The 25,286-nt window shown below is 36.7% G+C and overlaps 1 protein-coding gene across 4 annotated transcripts in view; it reads left to right on the top strand.

Annotated features, from left to right (window-relative positions):
* The window catches only part of SSBP2 (single stranded DNA binding protein 2), a 273,412-nt gene extending 248,199 nt beyond the window's left edge, over window positions 1-25,213 (top strand). For 2 of the 4 annotated variants that reach the window (XM_077817137.1, XM_077817136.1), the window contains 5 exons: window positions 1,221-1,291; window positions 2,557-2,635; window positions 4,855-4,883; window positions 13,011-13,109; window positions 16,029-25,213. In XM_077817137.1, coding sequence (XP_077673263.1) covers window positions 1,221-1,291; window positions 2,557-2,635; window positions 4,855-4,883; window positions 13,011-13,109; window positions 16,029-16,058 — 308 coding nt within the window. In that variant the 3' untranslated portion in view covers window positions 16,059-25,213. Of the gene's footprint in view, window positions 1-1,220; window positions 1,292-2,556; window positions 2,636-4,854; window positions 4,884-13,010; window positions 13,110-14,446; window positions 14,533-16,028 lie in introns of all 4 variants that reach the window. The other 2 variants (XR_013346153.1, XM_077817138.1) reach the window with 2 other exon arrangements.
* Window positions 25,214-25,286: the final 73 nt, after the last annotated feature.

Genomic DNA, 25,286 nt, shown 5'->3' with positions numbered 1-25,286 from the left:
TTTAACACCTTGGAGCAAGTATCAAACTTTCTAGCTTTAGCCCAGGATACATTCCTAATTCCAAGGCACTTCAGTCAGGCATGTGCTTTTCCTCCTTTCACTTTTCTATGTAAGTAGAGGTAATTCTGTTTCAAAGGACATGCACAGGGTCTCCCATTGACCCACTTTGTCTCAGAAAATGGTGAAGTTTCTGTGCTCTGTTAAGCTCAAAGCTCTCTGAGTCTTTTTTTACATTGTCTCTAGGGCAGAGAAAGGGGAGATTTTGTGGAGGAATTGTGGAACGCAGCTACTTGGCTGTCTCTCCGCTCTTTCTACAAACATCATAGATGTGATGTCATTCCATTGTTGGATGTGTCCTTTTGCAGATGTGTTCATCACTTGGTGATTCACAGAGACTAATTGTTTTTGTTGGATGGGATGCCCCTGACAAAGTGTTCTCAACTGCTGTTTTCCTGGGAAAATGTTCTCCCTATGTTGTCTCCCTGGCTACAGTCCTTTTTTGCCTTCTCCTCTCTGCAAAATGTCTATGAGGAGTGCTTACCACTGGTGGCAAGGCAGGGTTCAAAACCAAGAATTTCTTACCTACTTATTATTTTCTGGGCCCTGGCTTCTATTCAACCCTTAGCTCAGACAAATAGTTCCGTAGGTTTCATTATATTGTCTAGTTAGTTAAAATCTAGATTTTAGCTTTGGAAGTTTTCAAGCGTTAGGGAGAGAGAAGGAGACAGCATTTAGCTGGCTGACAGGCATGAAAATGAGAGCTTTTCATGGGCTGCTACTCACCTGAAATCTGCATGAGGAGGAGCTACCCATTGATCGGCCCTGGTGGAAACCAGAGCATATAAGTGTTTAGTAAGTGAGAAATTCTCCTTTCACAAAGACTGCAGAAAGTTAGTAAAGTAATCTGGAGGTTTTAGAAAAAGTGTTTTAGGAACTAAGTGGTTACAAATTTTTGATGATTTATAGACATGTTAACAATAATGCATAAACTCAGTCTAGAAGTAGTCACAGCAGCCATTTAGGGAGCATTGCAATTATTTCTTTTCATAGCTCTGCCATTTGGCTAAGAATAGAGATACAACGAAATCTTCCACTATATTGCCACTGTGTAACAATGGCTTAGACATAGGAGAAATATTAACAGAATGATGAGAAAGTGCAGTAGGTGAGTAGTTTTATTTCAAGTCACATCTTGGTAATTAAAATAATATTTGTTTCAGATTCAACTAACTCTGGAGACAACATGTACACTTTAATGAATGCAGTACCACCTGGACCCAACAGATCTAATGTAAATATGAACCTATTATGTATTTTTCTGCAGTATGAAGCCCTGTTTGATTCATGCACTGGATCACCAGACCTTCATCTTATCTGAATCATGCTTATCTTCCCCATTTTGAGTGGGTACAAACAGTCCTTTAGCACCTTGAATACCTTGAAATTTGTGCATGTAAAAACTTTAAGCGGTGCATGTAAATCTGTTAGGTAGATGACTAAATTTGTCATCCTGGGGTATGCTGTTCTGGTCACAGTAGTACACCCTATCAGCTTCCATTAGTATGTGCAGAGCTTAAACTTTCATTACAAAAATATATTTGTACCTCATAATAATGCAAAGAAAACTTCTGAATGTGACCCAGTCAATGATTTATTACCAATTCTATAGATGGATAAAATCAATAGCTTTCTGAAGGGTGAGATCTGCCTTGTTCATTTGAGTTGAGTGTTAAATATGAAGCTTAATGACAACCATTAAATATTAACTATGACACCACCGATTATTTTAGGCAAAACATCCAGCCATTCTGGAAGTGATGAAAACTTGGATTTTTGGAAAGAACTTTCTTCTCTTTCTATCCCTTATAGTTGCCCTCAATTTAGATGTCATTTATGCAAGCAGACCATGTAGTTAGAGGTCAATTTGAAAAAAGGCCACAAGAACTTAAGTAATGGTTTAATTGTAGTGCATTTATTGAAATTCATTACATGTTTATCTACAAGTGCTGTAAATATCTGTGTTCTCAATTTGAAGACCCAGGTTTAATGATAAACTGTGAAATCCAAATGCTGAACTGGCAGAACTTTATATTGTTGCAGTGATAATGCGCTGTAGTCTGCTGTGGTGCTCAGCACAGGTAGGGTGGGATTTCCAGAAGTGGTCTGTGTTGGCCTAACTCTGCTCTCATTGAAGTCAATAGTGAAACTCCCATTAACTTCAACAGGAGTAGATTTTAGTCATCACTGAGCACTTTTGAAAGTCCCAACCATAGTACTTAAGTAGGACGTAAGCGGTATATAGGCCACAGGCTAACTCTCTACACAGACATGAATTCTCCAGGAGTGCAGAACACAGTAACTGAGGTAAAGGCTGGAAAAAAAGAAGTGAAAACCATGTAAGTGAAAATCACATAAAAATAATCCTCTCAGAGATAGACTATACAATTCAGTTTCTCCATTTCTATTTTTGTGCTTATTACTGTGTTTTATTAGATTATCTGCAATATATTCGTGCATTAATATACATTTTAATATATTATCACGGTCCTTTTACAGTTTCCAATGGGCCCGGGGTCAGATGGACCTATGGGTGGATTGGGTGGAATGGAATCACATCATATGAATGGATCTTTAGGTAAGGATAACAAATCTAGTGAATACTGATTTTAGAACTGTTTTTTATGACTAACTCCACAATAACCACAGCTCTAAATTGTATATAAAATCATTTGAAAATTAGAAATATTGTATCAACATCAATCAGAAGTTCAAAAATGCTTTATTTAATCTTATGTATCTGGTCTAATAAGGTGTCTTTTATAAATATTGTATATCAACAGAATATAATTTTTAAACCTGTTCGATAGTACACTATGTTAAACTAATGTGGAAGATGACAAAAGCTTTCTCCTCCCCAGTCCCACACAAAAGCACCAGTAATCAGAAGATGTCTTTATCACAAAGTGGTGCAGGTGCTTACATATTTATATATTTATATATCATATAAATAAAATATAAAAACAATATACCACATCAATTGTTATCCACGTATTAAATTTTGAAACCAAATGTTAAATTATATTGATCATGCAGTTTTAACTGTCTCACTTGGACTCTACCCATTCATCCATCCTCGCAAGCATTACTTTTAATAGCTCATCCCCATGAAACAACTTCAAACAGCTTCTGTTTTTCATCAGCCTGCCGGAGAAATGTTTGAAATGTTTTCTTCTTTCTCTCCAAATGTGAACTTTCCTGCAAAATTACACCTGACATTACAGATATGATATTTTTCTGTATAGAAAAGCCATGTTAGGTAACTTTTAGAGGTCATTTAATATTTATTAGCTATATTTTTCTCTTTATAATATCAGTCTGGCCCAATGAACACATTATAAAAATTATGCAGGTAAGAAGTGAAGAAGAAATGGAAACAGTGTAGATTGCAGGGCATTGCAGACTGCAGACCATGGAAATCCTACAAAGCTCCAAAGCTGTTCAGTCATCGAGAGGTCTGAAGAGCCACGGACTCTGCGTAGATTATAATTTCTGAAAAGTAGTGATATCTGGGGGAGTTAGGAGCCTTATAGAATTATACAAAATTTGCAGTGGTTCAACCCCGACCCTTCCTCACAGACTTTCTGCCCTGCACTTCAGGTTATTCCAGAAGAAGTTAGCATAGTTCAGGCCTGAATCTAGACCAGAAACTGAAGATTGTTAGACAAGATGCATGGACGAATGAGAATGAGGAAGAGAGTGGAGAAGGCTATGGTAAAATGAGAAAAATGGATTTTAAGCTAAGGAAAGAATGCACCAAAACCTCTCTTAGCAGACTAACCCTGAGGAATAACAAATTCCCAGCAGTCTTTATGGAGCATGTCTCTGAACTTCCTAGATTACTTTGAATAAGGCTATCTTGTGATTTTGCAGCAGACCTTTTATAAATATTTTCTGTAAAATGGCTTCATTTTTTAATTGAAAATAATGCACATTATTTCCAAGTCAATTAAAAACTATTTTTGAACGTCATCACAAACTTTTGCTGTAATGTATTGTAGCCTGACAATAGCTTCTTAGTTATAAAATTAATTACAATTGAAGTGATAGTGGAAGAACTTTATGTGCACTAAGCATATGATTAGTATTTTCATCAGTAAACATGATTGCATACATTCAGTGTTTAACAAATTAAGTATGACATATTTTCTACTATAATTTTTTTAATATACAACAGTAGTTCTTTTAGAGACTCTTGGATGTCTAGAGTGCACTAAAAAGGTAGTTATTTTTTCCATGAGGAGCATTAGCTGTCTATAGACATGTTTACAGTTTCCTCTAGTTACAACAGTGTTAATATTGGGCTGCTACTTAGGCACTGCCATGGGAGAGGAGCAATGCAGAGCTGCATCTCCCAGGGGAGCTGCTTGAGCTTCCCAGTATGTAAGGGTGTCCCATCCTAAAGAATGCCAATGCAGAACACTTTAGAGTCCGGTGCTGTGACCTGTCCTCCTTCCTACCACTTTGCAGTGAGGTATATACCTTGGGCCACACAGAGAAAGCAGTGCCTGCCTTGCCCTGGAGCACAGGGACTGTGATTGCCTTTGGCAGAGAGGAGGCATCTTCCCACACAAACTGCAGGCACAACCATGCAAAAAGAACCTAACAGACTACTATAATGACTGAAGTATTTTCCTGAGAGAGACTAGTGGGAAGGGAAGAACTCAAACATAACTAACTATATGTTAGCTTATTGTTGCTATACTGTCTTTTCAAAGTGCAGAAAATGATAAACTCTTAGAGAATGCAGTTCAAAACTAATCTAAATAATGATTTATTTATTTATTTTAATTTAAGGCTCAGGAGACATGGACAGTATTTCCAAAGTGAGTATGTAATAAAATATATTTAATTTTAGCATTATAGCTATTATAGCATTTACTGTATTTAAATATCACTTAATTTGGGTTGTTAAAACTTTTTTTTTTACATTTCTGATTGCAAATTAAATGTGTATTATGGGCCTTTCAACTCTTTCAGGCAGAATCAACATTAGTTGGAAGGTTAAAAGTAATCTTTATAGTCAATAGGGACTATTAAACCGATTCATTTATATATTTCCCTGAACATAATAATGGTCATTACTGCATGTGATTAATGTATATCCAAGTCATAAACTAATTAATTATCTTACATTGTTGCATATTGGTAAAACAAACTAATACTGTTTTAATAATCAAACCTAGTTAAATATGAGAAGAGAGAAATTTGGAGATTTGTCATAAGGATATTATTTTTATGCATTGTATCATAGCTTTTCTCACCTTTATAAGACATTGCTAATATCCTTAATCACCACTCCAATTCCCTAAAAACTAAATTAAAATGTAATGACAGAAGAAACTGTATTTTGAGCATAGCAACAGTTTTATCAGTATATGAAATATGAATGTTCAACCATTAGTGGTTGGCACCTACAAAAATAATACTGTATTTGAATGCACTATATTTTCTGTAAAAAAAATTGCTAACTCTGAGATTATTAATTTAAGGGTTGATTTAAATGAGGAATCGATGAGTGAAGGTATTAGAATTAGGCCCATATAAAATATTCTGTGCTGCTTCTTCGACATATACAGATATAACTGGTTAAAAACTAATCATTCTGCACTTTTGTGCTTTTGATCTATAAAGATAGAAATTAATTAAAGGATTGTTTCATTCCAAATTTTGTGACTCATTTTTATTCATTTGAAATGCTAGAATGAAATTCTCAGCCATCTCCCAAAATGAAATGAGTTTCTTTTGAGAGAACCTACATGTTTTAGATTGAGATTTTGAGTTCACTAAATATAGTGTTAAGATATGGTTTCAAGATATGGTGTCATTATTCTGTCATGAAAATTCTAGCTTTTCCTTGTAGCAGAGCATCAGAAGCAGATGCAGCAATCTGTGATATCTGTCCAAGAGGCCCAGAGCTATGTAAAAAGTGTTTGCAGTGAAACCTAAAAGCATGCATAACTCACCTGGTTTCATTACAAACTCAAAACCCTGAGCTGTTTCATCAAAAGTTTCACTCTTGTTCTTGAACCTTTTGAGTGAGTTTGGGCCAATTTATGACTTTAACTAAGTCCCATGGAATTTACAGTATGACGCAAAATTAGATGACATCTGGTGGTTTTAACTTAAATGTCACTGAGACAAGCAAGTTTCCGTATTACAGATGTTATCACAGAAATTGTTGTGGAAATTAAGTGTGAAGTTGCACACATTTTTGCATTTGTTGCTAGTTCCTCAAGCCCAGTTGGGTTCCGCTTGACACAAGAGCTGAATGGAATAAAAAGGCATCTTAGTGAGGCTGATCATCTTGTGCATGAGGTTTAGAAAATTAGTGGAGACTTGCTAGAATACATTTTACGTCAAATCAGTTCATTGTTACAGTGTGTAGAAAAGGTTATAATTGACTGACCAAGTGGCAAAATATAAAGAGTTTAAGAGGTGGAGTGAGGTAGAGGAAACAAGAGAACTGAAATTGTGCATATAAGAGAGGCACTAATAACTATGGCTGTCGATTAATCACAGTTAACTCACGCAATTAACTCAAAAAATTAATCTCGATTAGTCGCACTGCTAAACATAGAATACCAATCGAAATTTAGTAAATATTTTTGGATGTTTTTCTACATTTTCAAATATATTGATTTCTATTACAACACAGAATACAAGTGTACAGTGCTCACTTTATGTTATTATTTTAATTACAAATATTTACACTGTAAAAATGGTAAACAAAAGAAATAGTATTTTTCAATTCACATCATACAAGTACCGTAGTGCAATCTCTTTATCGTGAAAGTGTAACTTACAAACGTACGGGTTTTTTGTTACATTATTTCACTCAAAAACAAAACAATTTAAAACTTTAGAGCCTACAAGTCCATTCAATCCTACTTCTTATTCAGCCATCGCTAAGACAAACAAGTTTTTTTACATTTATGGGAGATACTCCTGCCTGCTTCTTATTTACAATGTCACCTGAAAGTGAGAACAGGTGTTCGCATGGCACTTTTATAGCCGGCATTGCAAGGTATTTACGTGCCAGATACGCTAAACATTCGGATGTCCCTTCGTGCTTCGGCCACTATTCCAGAGGATGTACTTCCATGCTGATGACACTTGTTAAAAAACCAATGCGTTAATTAAATTTGTGACTGAACTCCTTGGGGGGAGAATTGTATGTCTCCTGTTCTGTTTTACCTGCATTCTGCCATATATTTCCTCTTATAGCAGTCTTGGATGATGACCCAGCACATGTTGTTTTAAGAACACTTTCACAGCAGATTTGACAAAACACAAAGAAAGGTACCAATGTGAGATTGTTTAAAAATAGCTAATGCACTCAACCCAAGGTTTAAGACTCTGAAGTGCCGTCCAAAATCTGAGAGGGACGCGGTGTGAAGTATGCTTTCAGAAGTCTTAAAAGAACAACACTCTGATGCGGACACTACAGAACTGAACCACCAAAAAAGAATATCAACATTCTTCTGATGGCATCTGACTCAGATGATGAAAATGAACATGCGTCATTGGTCCGCACTGTTTTGGATTGTTATCAAGGAGAACTCATCATCAGCATAGGCGCATGTCCCCTGAAATGGTGTTGAATCATGAAGGGATATATGAATCTTTAGCGCATCGGCACGTAAATTTCTTGCTACGCCGACTACAACAGTGCCATGCAAACACCTGTTCTTACTTTCAGATGACATTGTAAACAAGAAGCGGGCAGCATTATCTCCTGTAAATTATAACCAGACTTGTTTATCTGAGCAATTGGCTGAAGTAGGACTTCTAGGCGCAAAAGTTTTACATTGTTCTATTTTTGAATGCAGTTATTTTTTGTACATAATTCTACATTTGTAAGTTCAACTTTCATGATAAATACTTGTATGATCTGAATTGAAAAATACTATTTCTTTTGTTTTTTACAGTGCAAATATTTGAAATAAAAATATAGAGTGAGCACTGTACAGTTTGTATTCTGTGTTATAATTGAAATCAATATATTTGAAAATGTAGAAAACATCCAAAATATTTAAAATAAATGGTATTCTATTATTGTTTAACAGTGCGATCAATCACGGGATTAATCATAATTTTTTTAATTGCACAATTAATTGCGATTAATTTTTTTAATCGCTTGACAGCCGTACTAATAACCAAAACTTCTTGAATTATCAGTGGAATTCGTGCAGGCATCAAAGAAAAACTTGCTGTGGAGGCTTTGCTCATGCAGCTGCACTAGGCCCCATACTGGCCGTCAAAGCAGCCCAGCAAGAGTTGTTATGAAAGCATTTATGTCAGGAATTTGAATCTTTGGGGCAGGCATACTGTAGCGAATGCAAAAATTCAAAGTTCAGTGCTACACAGGGAAAAACAGAAAGAATAAATAGGGGTAGAACTCTAAGGAACAAACAAAAGTGCTGAAAGATCACATAAAATAAATTTTACAAGGGTTAGCTGCTTTTTAACTATTTATGCCTAACACTACAGCAGCTTATATATTATGGAGTCACTGGTCATGACTCCACAGTTAACATTGATTCAGAAATTTAAAACCTTCATGTGAATAAATAAAATGGAAAAAACCCAAACACAGAAAGTAAACTTTAAACACTAATTTAATTTTTCCTGGTTGTCTGATGAAAATTGGTTTGATACAGAAAGAATAGTAGCAAAATTACCAATTTTTTTAGTTTTGGGGGGGTTGTTACACCACCTTTTGGTTACCTTTTGCAAAAAAATAAAGCACTCTGAGATCTGTGACTTGTACCACATGCTGCTCTTCATGTGCTGATAAATAACAGTATAAGTTATACCTATGTGATGTTTGTATCATGATTTTTAACATCTTCTTCATAATGGGAAAGAAACATGCTACACTTAACCCATCGTATTTGGCCTTACACAGCTACTTAGGGTAAAATTCTGACTCTGCGGGAGTTGGGGGCAAACATTTAACAGCAACCTCAGAAATGTTAAGGCAGAATAATTTCCTAAATGTATTAAGTGTGTGACAGTTAGCTGTGCCGATTTGTTGATAGAAAAGCATTTTTGCCATTGTTAAGGGTTTGTACCAAAGTTTGAGGAAGTTGGTGTCGTATTGTTTTTCAGTATCTGCATGGAGGTGGAAGTGAAAGCCTTATGGAGTGTTGGAGTATGTTATTAATATTGCTGTCAGTTATATGAGAGTAGCAAGGAATGCAGGAGACTTTTCCCCTAACTTGCTTTTTGGATTCTAAATTAGTGGAAGTGTGTCCTGATTCAACCTTGACTGTCACTGAATGATGTTTCTATGCATTTATTTTAATAGAAGAATGTGTTCTGATATAAACAAGCTTTAAAAAAATCTTTGTATTAAACAGATGTTAATGTAGTTGAGATTTAACATGCACAAAAGATGACAAATGGAGTTATGATTCTCATACCAAGCGTAACTTGGTCCCCTTGCGCAAATGTAGTATTTTGTGCTATGCTATATAGTGTTAACTTACATGACTTGATAGAATGTATGTTAAGTGATAGATGACTGCATTAGGTTTGATGTGATAATCCAAACTTTGAGCCTGCTGGCATTTGTACATATACAATCTCAACAGTAATATTACATTGACAGGTTTTTTGCATTTAAGTTTTTGATTAAAAAGGAAAAAGGAAGAGCCATGATTGCTATAATAAATGTTTTATGCATGAAACTCACAACTCCTTCCCACTCCCCACAAAGCATATGTAAATTGGAGCCTAGTGGTTGGGGGTGGATCTAATCCATACCCCAAACTTCTCTGCACCCCTTCATAGTCATTGATGCAGCCTTCAAACTGGAGTAGCAGTTGCTGTACTTCTGTCCCACACAGGGGTGTTTCAGGTTTCTGGATCCATGTAAGCAGAGATCCAGTAACCCCTCCCCATGGCTTGCCCACCAATATTTTGAGCCACTTCAGAGCCCTTCTGCACAGTAGCTGTGGAGGCTGCCCTCCTCACCCAAGAGGGATACTACAGGTCTTCTGTGATGTAGCACCTGGCAGTGACCTTTCTCCAACAAGTGGAATTTTACCCCGTCTGTATTTGTTTCAGTCAAAGAGTCAAACCCACTGAGTAAAGAGTGCATTTATTTGAAAGGTCTTACATGTATTTTGAATCATTGACATGAATGTGTTTTTCTCTGAATGTGTAGCTATCCGCATATAGGCATACTCATGCCAGCTGCTATCTGGCAATCAGTGCATCGTTAATTCAGAAAGGAAAGTAGCATACTGCACGCAAGCACCATACTGTTATATTTTGTTACTTCTTTATTCTCAACCAGCTATTTTCACACATGAAAAATCAGTGTTCCTTAATAATAATACACACTTGCTATATTTAACTGTTAAAACAAAACCTCTTTTGTTACCCAAGTGAAAAAACACAATAGAACAAACCCTTAATGCATTTAAATAACTTTTAAAAAAAAACTAACAAGATTTTTAAAGCTTTTGAAGAAAACATGCAACTTTGAGCTAAAAGTAAAGCTATGCAAAATACCTGTATCAAATATCCACTGGTAAAGTGGTTTAGTAGCTCATAACTTTGAGCTATTTTAAGATTATTATGCACACTGGTAGCACAAACTAAAAAATATAGTGAGCTATTATAATTATAGGGCCCAATTTTGTCCCCACTGAAGTCAATGGAAGTCAACCTATGAGCAGAGACCCTCTAGCTACCATACTGCAGCAGGTGCAGTGCCAGAACTTGTAGGTTCCTCTAGAGCTTGAGTTCTTGCAAGACCACCTCCAGGCTTATTGCAGAATGCCTACGTTGAGAGAACGGAAGTAGATGATTCCCAGGATGAAGATGGCAAACTCTTCCCTTGGGTTTAAGTTCATCAGATTCATACCTCCACACTAACATGAAAAGGTTGTTTCATGGCAAAACCATGCTGAATCAAACTGCGGTGTTTACTTTTTTCAACCACACATTACCTTGCTCTAGCTGAAGGGAAGCAGAAGAAATTTCAGCCCAAAGACTAGCTTTTGAAAAAGTCAGAAGCACCTAAAACTAGGGGCTTAGGCCATTTCTACACTAGAGACCTTACAGCATCACAGCTCTCTCGTTGACAGAGTTAAACCACCTCCAAAGAGTGACGGTAGCTATGTTGGCAGAAGAGCATCTCCCACCAACATAGTGCTGTCCACACTGGCGCTTCTGTCAGTGTAACTGATGTCGCCCAGGGGGGTGGTTTTTCACACCCCTGAGTGACATACGTTATACTGACAGAAGTGCAAATGTAGACATAGCCTTAGAGTGAAAGTATCTTCTTTGTTCTAAGAGAGACAAGGTGAGTAAGGTAATATGTTTAATTGGACCGACTTCTGTTGGTGCTTTTGAGCAAACAAGAGCTTTTGAGCAAACAAGAGCTCTTCTTCAGTACTCAGATTGTCATAGCTGAATACAAGGTGGAATAGTTTGCTTACCATAAGTAGTTAATACATAGTTCATAGAATCGTAGAATATCAGGGTTGGAAGGGACCTCAGGAGGTCATCTAGTCCAACCCCCTGCTCAAAGCAGGACCAACACCAACTAAATCATCCCAGCCAGGGCTTTGTCAAGCCTGACCTTAAAAACTTCTAAGGAAGGAGATTCCACCACCTCCCTAGGTAACGCATTCCAGTGTTTCACCACCCTCCTAGTGAAAAAGTTTTTCCTAATATCCAACCTAAATCTCCCCCACTGCAACTTGAGACCATTACTCCTTGTTCTGTCATCTGCTACCACTGAGAACAGTCTAGAGCCATCCTCTTTGGAACCCCCTTTCAGGTAGTTGAAAGCAGCTATCAAATCCCCCCTCATTCTTCTCTTCCGCAGACTTAACATCCCCAGTTCCCTCAGCCTCTCCTCATAACTCATGTGTTCCAGTCCCCTAATCATTTTTGTTGCCCTCCGCTGGACTCTTTCCAATTTTTCCACATCCTCCTTGTAGTGTGGAGCCCAAAACTGGACACAGTACTCCAGATGAGGCCTCACCAATGTCGAATAGAGGGGAACAATCACGTCCCTCGATCTGCTTGCAATGCCCCTACTTAAACATCCCAAAATGCCATTGGCCTTCTTGGCAACAAGGGCACACTGTTGACTCATATCCAGCTTCTCATCCACTGTAACCCCTAGGTCCTTTTCTGCAGAACTGCTGCCGAGTCATTCGGTCCCTAGTCTGTAGCGGTGCAGGGACCATTTCAAGGGACCATTCAAGGTGAAGTAGCCCATTAGCACCCCTCCAGTCATAGGTAGCAAAGGAAGAGAGGGGAGAAAGGCAGCTGATGTGGGGGGTTGTTTGTGGATTATAGATTGTTATAATAAGCCCCAAGGAGCTTACAGTCAAGATGGTGTCTGTCTGTTATATTCAGCAGCAGGTATAGTACATGCATAACATCCACTGGTGAAGTGGTTTAGCAGCTCATAACTGTGATCTTGGGGTAATTCCCAACCAACCACACACTAGTGGTGGAGACCCCAAATATAGGCCTTCATTCAGCAAGGTACTTAAAAACATGCCTAACGTTAAGCATGTGAACGCTACTCATGGACTTAAAGTTATGCATGAGCTTAAGAACAATGGTGAATCAGGCCTATAATGCTTTATTTTAATTACGGAGCATAATCTTGCTCCCAATGAAGTCAAGTGGAGTTTTTCCACTGACTTCAGTGGGAAAAACTTCCAGGCCTAACCTGAGAACAAGAACTACAGGTAAGTAATTTTCTTCGTTTTATAGGGAGGAAACAGCTTTTTCCAGATTACAAACATTCATTCAAATATACGTAGTGCAGAGCTGTGATGGCAAGATATATTCTGTGTCATTTTCAGAGATTCCAGTGAGTAGTGTAGGTGTTGTTTTGACAAACATTATGAAGCAGGGAAAGGAATTCAAATCTACAACATACTTACCCTTTATTTTTAAATCTTTTTTACCAGAACTCTCCCAGTAATATGAGCATGAGTAATCAGCCTGGCACTCCCAGAGATGAGGGTGAAATGGGTGGAAATTTCCTAAACCCTTTTCAGAGTGAGAGTGTAAGTATTTCTTTGACTATTTTGTTATATGACAGGTACTCAATCCCAGGCTCTTTTCAGGAAAAGCAGTTGTATCTTTAATACAATTTTTGTCTATATTTTTACAAGTCCCTAATATTATAATATTGATCTGCTGAACAAAAATTATGCTAAATAATATCAAGGATTGAATTTAAACTTTAAAAGACAGGAGGCATAGAGTAACTTCAGAAATTCCATCCCTAACTTAAGTGGTCAGTACATGACAAAAGTAAGATGCCAAGGAGTAAGAATTATCCTAGATTCGGGCATAACATATGCATATTCAGAAATGCACGATGAGATGTGCATTTGTCGGTCAAAATCTGAACAGTGTAGTAGATCTTCATATTCAGTTAATCTTCCAAAGTGGTCTCTCAGTTTGTGACTTTCCAATCTTTGACACCTTGGGCAGTATGTTTTACAGAGTAGGAATGTCTTTCAGAACTGTATCTACACTGAAAGCACATAATTAGACCACTAAGAAATCTAAAAGACTTATTATTTCATAAAACATGACATGATTTTATGTCTAGAAAAACAAAGATGCCCTCTAGTGTTCATTTTGTGACAAATGAAACTCTTAATAATTCTGAGTGGTTGAGGCTGAACAAAAATTATTTAAAATACTTTCCAAAGTAAGGAAAGAGCAAAATGTTTATGCCCAGGTGCCTCAAGTTAGATTTCTAAATCCCCATTTAAGCTCCTAAACAGAAGTGTCCTGATTTTTCAGAAGTGCTGAGTGACTTCAGCACTTTCTGTTCTTAGTGGCATTCACTGCTGTCAGAAGTGAGTACAACTCTATTAATTTAGCCCAGTATCTAAGAAGATTAAACATAATTTCTCCTAGTTCATACCAAGGTCAATTGGCACGGCAAGTTTCATGAAAATCACACTCAATTTTTGTTTTGCTTCTTCAGTAGACATTAACATGAGTATGAAGAACAAGCAATTTTTTACATTTTAGCTACAGTATTTGTTTCTTTATGAAGAGGGCATCTTTGAATTCTTTGAAATGGTAGGGAAAACGACTTTGTACAAAAGATCTTCACAAAAAGAGTGATGTTTCAAAATTTGCAAAAGAGCAGTAACCAAAATTCCCCCATCAAGTTTGAGCCTGTATAGTCAAGATAGTGCTTTACTCTCAATTCCATGTGCTTGACTTATACTCGATGCAGTCCAGACAATCTGAGAGCTCACCATACCAAACTCATTAAAAGAATGACATGTACTATACTATACATACTATATACTCCACAGAAAATTAGTTTTCTCGGACACTTACTGTATGCTTAAAGCTCTTGGCTGCTGTTTTCCAGCTTGAATGAATCCATGACTTGACTTTCCTAAGGTTTTGCTACAGTCATATTTCTAGATACCAGGCTTTCTCAATAACAAGCCAAAGGTTAGTCTCCTGGGGTTCTGTCATTCTTTCTCTGCCACTTATCTACCGCTTCCTTCCCTGGCTTCTTAGAATGGATATTATTATTATTAGGCCAAATCCTGGGGTCCTTGCTCAAGGAAATTCCCAGTAAATTCACCAGGAGTTTGCTTGAAAATAAGGGCAGTATGTTAATAACAACAATAATAAAAATTAATAACTTTATATAGCACTTTAACTGTATAAAATGTAGAACAATATATATTCACTGCCGCAACTGCTTCCAGAGGGGTGAGCACTTTGGCCCCAGTCCAGCACAGCAGTTAAGTAGATGCTTAACTTTGAACACCTGAGTGGGCCCATTCAGTGACTGCTCACATACTTAAAATTAGGCACATGCTTAATTGCTTTCCAGGATCAGGATGAGAGGGCTCAGAAGCTGATAGGAACAAGCCCTAAATCAGACGAGACCAAACAAAGAAAATTATGAAGGTCAAAACAGATTTTCCCAATTAGTCTGTTCTAAGCATCTTGTATTAGAGAGAAGATCTAACCAAAACCCTGGTTCTGAACATCTTTCAACACTGGGAAAAGGTCAGATACAAACTCCTGGGCTCTGGGTCATTTCTAATTATATATCATTTGTAGAAAGGCAAAATTAGTATTTAGCACTATCTCACACCAGATTCAACAATACCAATATGTTTATATCCAGACATTTTCCCCTACATAAAGGACTTTAAGCCAATTAAACATTTCTTCAGCCTTCAAGTTCCAAGTAAAATAAGAATTAAAATGTGTATCTCTTGGAGATTTTGTGGTATCTAATTGATAACTTGTGATGAGATATTGTTAACTTGAGGAGGAGTGTAGCCTGTATCAGGGCTGCAGTTCAATTTGTATTACAATTATAATGCAGTCTAATGTAATGATTGGATTTCCAGTTTGCATAAAGAATGACCACTGAAATTTGATGCAACTAGCCTCCTAAAATCTATATTGTAGTAAAATTTAAGATTAATCCAGAAGTCTGATTTCATTCCAACGTGTCATCTCTCCACTGCCTTTCCACCCCATATAGTGGAGACCCCATTCAGATGGGTACCTGGTCCACAAGTACCTTCTACCAGGCTATGCAGCCCACAAGATGTCCAACAGTAACCAGTGAAGGGAATGGTAGTGTACCCAAGGAAGTGCACACAGCGTTAGCCAACAGTGTCCTCTGGAGCTTTAGCTTCAACTGAAAGCTACCCTCCAATCTAGTTTTACTTATTCATTTCATAAGCTGTGTTGTATGTTATATATAAATAAATTTAAATATACAATGAATATAAAATGCATTGCAAATTACACTGCAGTCCTGACACAAGCTACAGTACAAATATAGGATAAGATTAAAATCACCTGTGTGAGAAAGAGAATAATGAACAGAAATTCAAGCTCACTGTTGTTATACTTTTGGAGGGATGTTAGTAAGCTGTGAAATAACTTTTGTTAAAATGTGGATTCCTCTTTTTCAGTACTCCCCCAGCATGACAATGAGTGTGTGATCCATACCAAGTCTCCTCATGAAGACCGCAGTGAGTTGGCCCTCTTCAGAGAGCTACTACAGAAGAAAATTACTCGTCCCAGTGTACAGTTTAACAAAAGGATCTCAGACACAACCAGACCCACCATCTTTTCCTACCATCTCCCCAGTTTTGTGAAGAAAGTGGGTCCAAACATGATTCAAACAACTATAAAGAGTGGCATAACAGAACTGCCCAAGAGTGAACTGCAAACAATTATCCTGTGTATGTATAAGTGCGGATAGATGTATATGTGTGTGGATATGTTATATTGACATACATACACACACATATACATATATAGACCTGCAGGACATTGTAAAATATTATCACATGACATCTTAAGTAGAAATAAGAAATAGAGACTTTTATTCCATCTTTTTTTCACGTTTACATTTTAACTATTAAAATTTGCGTTCCCTCTCCCCCCCCGAACTGTTCTGTGCTGCGTATATCACTGCTTTATAAGTTATTTTTTAAGGTGAACCCAAATGGTCAATTGTTCTGATTTTGTAAATGTCTGCCATCATGGATAGGAATAAAATTGCTCGTAAGAGGGCTTTCACAAACTTGTATCATACCAGTTACCCTGTGAATCACAAACTGTGCTCTCTCAAGAAATAGAAGAAAGCTCATCTTAATTTTGTGGGGAAATTTAATAATTTGTCACCTGGCTTTAGTGGTGTTGGGGGTTTTTTGTGTTTTTTTTTATTTGTTTTGCTTTTTTGTGCTTAGTACCTTTAAAAATAGGAGCACTGAAGGTTATTTTTCTTCCTCAAATGAGGCCTAATATCTGTAAAATCTACTTTAAATGGAAGTCAGAGTTTGATACAAGACTCAGTTTATCCAGAGTATTTTAACATTGCTGTAAATGAGCTCCAGTTGCTATAGAACCCAGCAATAAAGTGGCAGGGCTTCTTCAGTCCTTGGAAATAAGTTTTCCCTTTAGCCTGATCTTCCATGTGTGTGGTAGCAAGTAGAAATACAATAAAATCCCTATTACTGAAACCTCTTTTTCTAACAAACTGCCAGCTTGTCTCCCTTTTCTATTGATTCTTGGCTGACTCCCAATTATCCATAGTCCTGATTATCAGAACATATTTAGTGTCTGCCAAGCCATTCAAATAATCAGGATTCCACTGTACTTGATTTGTTATTTTTCACCAGGAATACTAAAGCTGAACTCCTTAGAAACTTTCCAGTACATAATCACATTAGTGAACCAAAATGATTGAGCATTTTGTGGGTACTTCCCATGCAGGGAGTGTTGGAAGGCTCATGCCCTTATATCAGAAACAGAACAGGAACAGAGGTCTGAGCCTTTTTATAAGGAAATCAGGATACTGTATTTCAAAACTTTGGAGATAGTGGGGAAAAAAGGAAAGTGGTTATACGGCTTCCTGCACCATCGAAGAAAAGCCTTTAGGGGGAGTCTCCTATCCCTTAATGTAAAGCTCTAAAATCTAAGATTATATTACATTTAATTCCTAATGACTCCCACCTTCCCTAAGAAAATGAAAGGATGTACCTGCGTGGTATGAAAAAGGGTGATGTTCAGAACCTCAGGCACAAAGTGTCTGAATTAAATTCATTCTGCCGATACCAAGCAATGTTCACCCCTCAAAATTCACAGCTCAGTGGGAGATCCCCAAAATATGGTGCTCACCTGCAGATTTGTCAGGAGAATTTTGCCCTTAAGTTGTGATAAAGGGTTGCATGTTATGGGGGTCAGTGTGCAGGTAGACGTACATCACTGCATGTATCAGGAGTAGATCAAATTCCCTGTTAGCATATAAATGAATAAAATTAGAATGTCTTTTACCCCACTGTTGGAACTACATAAAGAGTAAACTCTTCTTAGGCACCCGGCTGTTACTTGAAATTGTGTTCAGATTTTTAAAATTTTATGAGACGTTTCCCTTTAGTTAAAAAAGATAATAATGATCATTTGTACCTAAAATTAGATAAAAGTATTGATATGGTTCTGTTTACTTTACTCCTGGTTATTATCGAGTTTGAGTTCATTTATTCATCTTTTGAAAACAAGTAGTTTTTTGCTGTCTCTCAAAAAGATCCTTGGAGTACTAATCAATTTCACTTACAAAAAAATTCAAAATTAGACTCCAATCCTGCAACACACATGTATTTAACTTGACTACTGTGAGTAGTCTCATTGATTTCAGTGGGACAACTCACAGTAGCAAAGTTAAACGTGCTCACATCCTTAGTATTTACCAGATAAATGAAATAACACCTTTTGTTTATACATTTTCTTTTTCTCTTTTAGTTTTACATTACCAGGAACTGTTTAGTTTATGGATTCCTTCATGGGGAAATAAATATGACCATTAAATAAAAATGATGCAAACCAGAATATAAAATAGAAATCATATCCTTTAAAATAGAACTGTCAAAAATGTACTAAATGTCCAGGACAATGATTTTAAATGTAAAATCACCATCAAAATATTTTCTCCTAGTTTACCTACAATAGCATGATGTGCTTCTGGCAACACAGATTTTTTTCCTGTGATTTTTTTTAGCACCCCCTTCCCAATTTTGTCCCACTTGTAGCACAACCTCTCAACTTCTTGTGTCCTCACCTCCTCTTCTAGTCCCTTCCAAAATATTTGTGTTAAATTAAACTGCTGAGTAATGGGATAGATCCTTCATCACTAAAGTCAGTAAGAATTTTGTCATTGACTTAAAAGGGAGCAGAATCAGCCCCTACAGTACTTAGGTGGGAATTCGCAAAAAGAAAAGGAGTACTTGTGGCACCTTAGAGACTAACCAATTTATTTGAGCATGAACTTTCGTGAGCTACAGCTCACTTCATCGGATGCAGTGGGAATTATAGACCCTACTCCTGCAAAGAATTAAACATGTGCATATCTTTTCACACCTTAGTAGTTTCATAGACTCCAGTGAGACCACTCAGGTATGTAAAGTTGCACATGTGCTTAAGTCTTTGAAAGATCAGGGCTGTACATAATTAGAGATGGAAAAAGACCCATTTGATCATCCGATGCATCTCTTGAGTTGTTATGACAAACTTTATCACACATAAGTAATGATCTCTGCTACTCTTACCTTCCCTTTTTAGAGAATGATCCTGGAAAAGTTTACATACATAAGTAAAGTTACTCACATACATGTTGGCAAGATCAGGTGCTTAGATCACACATACACATTTTCTGCAGCTAAGCCACAGGGAATAATACTTGTATTTGCTAAATATGCAACATATTCAAAGGACGCCTTTAGCTTTCAAATTTGTATCAGGTTTTTTGTTTGTTAACTTTCTTTTGCTTACAAAATTCTTTTATAAGTTTGCAATATAGAGAACAAAATTGAGATGGAAGGGAATTTTATTTCCAAGCACTGATTTTTTTTTCCCTCCCACCAGTGTTTCTCATGCACTAGATGTTGATGTGTACTGTAACTGCTGTTTGTTTTTATGCTTATGCACCAGCGTTGTCAGATGGAAATTGTCCAGATCTGGAAGTAATGCTAATTTAAGGGTAGCAGGTCAGCTTTCGCACTAAGTTTTAAGATAGTGGTCTTCTTATGTTTTTTTAAGATGGAGAAGAGTAAGGCCTGATTTGCCAAACACTTTTTTTTTCAGTAAAATATTTTAAAAGAGAAGAGATGGAGCCTTAGAACATCGAAAGCAGGGAATAGTGGGTTTTCTTTCTCTCTGTAGAGATGCTGGTTGAAATCCTGGTCCTACTGAAGTGAGTAGGAGTTTTGCCTCTGATTTGAATGGAAGCAAGATTTCACTGTCTGTGTAAACATGTGCAAAGGAATCTTTGTGTCCATATTTTATTTCCACACAAAGGTTTGTGGAGACATTAACTCTCCTTCCATATTCATTAAAAAAAAAGGAGTGAAAGAGGTTGTATGAATCACAAAAACAATAGGCTGCCTGAAATGTACATTAAAAAGTACCTTAATATTTTTATATATAGATAGGGCACTTATATTATTTTCTAGTAAATTTGTGTGTGAAGAACTGAAGTTGAGCTCTGTGTTGCTCCTCAGTTTATTTTAAAATGAATTTAGAGTTCATGAAAGGTGCTGGATTTGAAAGCCCTTGAGACTAGTCTTTTGTGCACCCCACACTGCCCCAGTAGTGTGCCTCAACCTTGATCTGGAGGGCCTGCCATTGAAAAGAGAGAGAGTAGTTCTGTCTCCAGTGCTTGAAGTCATTTGTCTCTCTGCTGAGTGCCACAGTTGCCAATTTTTATTTGGAAACCTGCTTGTTAGGGATTGGACCACCAGCTTATTAGACAATCAGCTATAGTAATAACTTTCAGTCACCAACCTGCTCCGGTTTTGAAGTAGTGACCCATAGGTGAAAGGCACCATTTCCAATGAGCCTGAAACATCCAGTCCACCTATGAGCTTTGTATTTTAAAGGGAAATATTTTAGTTTAATTAATTATTTTGAGTAGCTCAAACTAGCAGAGGTGATTTAAAAACTTTCTTCTGTGTGAATCATAGAAATATGGGGCTGTAAGGGATCTCGAGAGGTCATCTAATCCAGCGCTCTGCACTGAGGCAAGACCAAGTATACCTAGACCATCTGTGGCAGGTGTTTGTTAAACCTGTTCTTAAAAACCTCCAGTGACAGGGATTCCACAACAACGCTTCCACAACCTGTTGCAGTAGTTAACTATTCTTGTAATTTGAAAGATTTTCCTAATATATAACCTCATCTCCCTTACTGCAGATTAATCCAATTACTTCTTGCCCTAACTTTAGTGGACACAGAGAACAATTATTCACCATCCTCTTTATAACAGCCCTTAACATATCTGAAGACTGTTATCAGGTCCCCCCAAGTCTTCTTTTCTCAAGACTAAACATGCCCAATTTTTTAAACCTTTCCTCATAGGTCAGGTTTTCTAAACTTTTGATCATGTCTGTTGCTCTCCTGTAAGCTCTCTCCAGTTTGTCCACATCTTGAAGTGTGGTGCCCAAAACTGGACACCATACTCCATGAGGCTGGAATCTCTGCGTTAGAAGGATAACAAATTCCTACAGTGGCTAAAACACATTTGAATTTTCCCCTGTCCCATAATTAGCAAATGAAATACTGTATGTAGAGAGGGTTTGGAATTAGATGGGTAATTTAATGAGGGACCAGCTGTTACAATATTCAGAGTTGTATATTTTAATTTTTTTCCCTTGATATAATGACTTTTCAGCTGATAAATATTGCACTGATGTCTATTTCCTGGATCATTTAATTATTTTTTAAGTGTTTTAGCTCTGTTCCTAGCCATCTTTAGTACTTTTTGTTGTTGTTAAATATGGGCCAAATTTGGTAAGATTTGGTCCTATACATTGAAAGTTGTAGGGCACAACAAATTTACAGATTAATGATGCAAAAAAAAATTGCCAGGAGAAGTAAATTGCAACTGATGATAGCTCCAGTTCCAATCCCATTTGGGTTTGTTTGGATGGCTTTGCGGGTAGGAATCATGTTGAACCACATAGTTTGCAAATAAAAACTGTTAGATTCCCTTTCGTACAAGTGACAACTCATTTGTCTTCAGACAAACTGATGTGGCAATTTAATGTTAGCAAATGATCACATTAAGGATCTATCTCAATATTTCATGGTGCAAAAAAACAGATATAAGAAATTCAGTTCAGCCCTCAAATGTAAATGAGTTATACTTAAATACGTTGTGTGTGTAGCTTCCTTTGTTTCTCCGGACATTATTGGTCTGGTGCTGCAAGCCCTTACTCATGCAAGTTGTCCCATTGAAGTCTTGATGCAACTGCTCATGTGAGGAGCAGGTTTGCAGGATTATTTGGCTTGTAATCTTATTTAGCCATATACATAGGTACAGCAAAATGTAAAGGGCAGGTTGAAATCAACAAAATGATGTTGGTTATGAAGGGAAAAAGGCCAATGAGCTCTTCATAGATACAAATCATTGCTTTGGCTGCACACATTAGTTCAATTTACCAATATTATCATATTTGCAGCTTGTTACAGTAATAAATTTAGAATGAATAACTGGACCTTCCACTCAAAAAACGTAGTAAAACTCTGATCCTGCAAACACACGAAGTCAATGGGATGCCTCACAGGCTTAAATTTAAGATGTATAAGAATTTGTAGGATTGGAGCCTAAATTGTTCATTCTTGAGTCTTCCCTGAAATAGACACTTTATTTTTAAAATTTTTAGCAATGCAAGAGTGTATTTATGCATCAATATAATTGATACCTGGAATGGGATTTGGCTTTCTTCTGTTTCTTAATTTATCAGACCTCTCTCCACAGCTACTTAAAATATTTCTATGAACATGTCCTTTCATCTTGTTTTAAATTGTGCATTCATATTTTTTCATTAAAACAGTTAACAGCTGTGCAGTTTTTATCCAAACTTATGTTTGGTTACTGTTGATCATTTAAGTTTAAAATATATAAGGAAGCCTCTCATGTAATGGGAAAACTTGCCATAAAAATGTATAAAGGTGTATGCCCTTTTCTTGGGTACATGTTTTCACGTTTAATAAAAACACAGTTTCCATTTATAACTTGAAACCTTCAGTTTCTAGCCACCATTTAATTTCTATGTGTAAAAGAGGTAGAGAAAATAAATTGCTTTTGTTTTTCATTTGAATTCAGCATACTAAATATTTGCTGAATGACACAGCTTTGAGAAATTGGATCAAAACATTTTTATTCAATTGTAACAAATTACATAACAAATAACAAATTACATTCAAAAACTGTGATTCCTAAAATCATATGTGAGAAAATTATAAAGGCTCTATTCACAAATATTTGAGTTTTATGTGTGCACCAATTTTTTAAACTGTATATGATGGATGGCCATCTATGGCCAGTTAGCTGTGTATGGCTTTGTATTTGCATTAAGCAGACACTGAACGACACAAAGTAGACACACTGCCATGTGCACAGAGTTCGGTAAGTAGTGGATGATTCACCTGCAAGAGTACACAAAGCCATTCACTAAATTCCAGATACTCCAATGTGTGACAATCTCTGCTGCCTAGTTATTCACTTCTGTAAACGTTACAGTATGTGTTCACATGATGATGCATTTGGGGGCTTCCTCCCGATCTTCATATGCCAAGAAGAGAATCCCCAGTTTCATTTTACTAACAGCAAAAATTTGGCGGCACTCAAGTTTGTATAGAGAATCCAGGGCAAACATGGATGATTTAAACAAGATTTTGGTATTTTCTCAGTGCCCTGTTTTACTGAAATGGGGAATAGGAGAACTGAAACACATGGAAAGTAGGATTGTATTATTTATATTTACTCCTGCCCCTGCACAGAAGGAAATGATAACAATTACTTCTGTACCCACTTTTGACAGAAACCAAATAAAATGAAACCACTGTTAATAATTAACTGATGTGAAAATTAGGGAGGCAAATTATCAGCTGTGTAAATTAGCTCTTCCTAGGTTTTATTTATAGAGTTAATGTCTATATTCCTTTTTTCTCCTCTCTCTTTGGACTTCTGTTTTCCACCCATCCTATTGCATGCCAGCTGTTTGCACAAAAATCGTGTGCAATTGCTGCAAGAATAATTTACCCAAAATCCATGCAAAATGTTCCTTACATTTGTGAATAGAGTCCTAACCGTACATAGATTATTTCATTAGAGATGTTGCAATAAACATTTTTTGTGTAAGAAATAGCCTGTTTCCTCAAGGCCTGATCCTGTACGTTGCGAGGAATCCTCAGCAGTAGAAATTAGGGCATGTAGCATCTCACAGGATTATGCTCTAAATCAGGCAACAGACACTCTGTGCCTCTTAAAATGATCTAAAACAAGAGTTGCTGTTTCCCATAGAAAATGGGGAGAAAAAATCCATCCTGAATAAAACACACATAATTGAAATAGAAGGCTGCAACACTGCTTTACTAAAGCTGTCCTTGGAAAGTCCATGATTTGAGAATTGTACTTTATCAGTGAGAAACTGGTTAGCGACACACATCAACAAAAGAGATAGCCAAGATTTGGTAACTGCCCTGTTCTTCAATATATAAGTGCACCCCCCAGAGACTATAGGTCATAGTGGGAGACCATTCAGATGAAGGTGAGATCCCCCTCTGAACCAAGAGAGAACATTACAGACTGGGACATATAATCGCCATAGCCCATGACTATTATAGATAAGGGATGGGCAAAGTCTGAGTGCCTTGCGTTTTGACAACTAGACTAAGAGTGCATCAGAAATTAAAGTGTTTGCAGAAAACTGAAAGTTGATATTTTTAAAATTATACTTTTAAACAATATTATTCAGAAATTTGACCTTCAAAAATGTCAATAAAATATTTCCCAGAGCTATTAAAAAATTTCTAAAGAACTCCCAGTTTTTATTGGACTTACCACATTTCAGATGATTCTTAAATGGAAAAAAAATTAATTCCTAAGTAAAAACAGAAAAATCAGCATTAAACAATGGTATAAATGAAGTGGAAGCTGGCGCTTTGGGGGCTTTTTTATTTCTAATAAAATTTAAGTTTCAAGAAAAAAAGAGAGCATCTTTACAAGAAACATCTATAAATTTGTAATGGCAGTTAAAGAAATGTAAATCAAATTGATTTAAGTGTGCAAAGACCAACTTTGATTTGGGCTTTTTGTGGCAAGTATCCCCTTGCAAAAAATATTGTGGTGCATCTACAATTTTTGTGTGTATGTCTATGTGTGTTCACATGCATGCACATGCCCAACGTTAAAAACCCTTTATTACATAGGTTGGCCGTTCATGCATCTGGCAACACCTGCTTACTGTTGGGGGGAAGGAAGAATTTACTATCTGGTGGATTATATCTATTTCAGTTATTTAAAGCATTGGTAAACTATTGTCAACTTGTTCACATTTGCACAAGACATTCTATGTAGAAAAATGTATATTTTTTAATGCTGGCATTATAACTTCGGCAATCATGCATACTCTGTACATTATTGTAGGTTTTGTGTAAGAAATCTTGTCACCATTGCTTAAGACTGTAAATTCTTGTTTCAAAGCAAGAGGTGGCTTTTGATTGAACAGCCATGTGTATTTTATGGTACTGTAGTACTTGTTCTGTTGTCAAAACTTGCTGTTCACATGTGGTTAAAGCCTTGTTAAGCACGCTTAGGGGTTTCAGAATTTATTTTACACAGCACATATATCAGCCATTAACAGGGACATTAAATCATATGTAAC

This window comes from Eretmochelys imbricata, chromosome 5 (assembly GCF_965152235.1).
Source record: "Eretmochelys imbricata isolate rEreImb1 chromosome 5, rEreImb1.hap1, whole genome shotgun sequence".
Classification (NCBI taxonomy): domain Eukaryota; kingdom Metazoa; phylum Chordata; order Testudines; family Cheloniidae; genus Eretmochelys; species Eretmochelys imbricata.
This window is presented reverse-complemented; position numbering and strand designations above follow the sequence as displayed.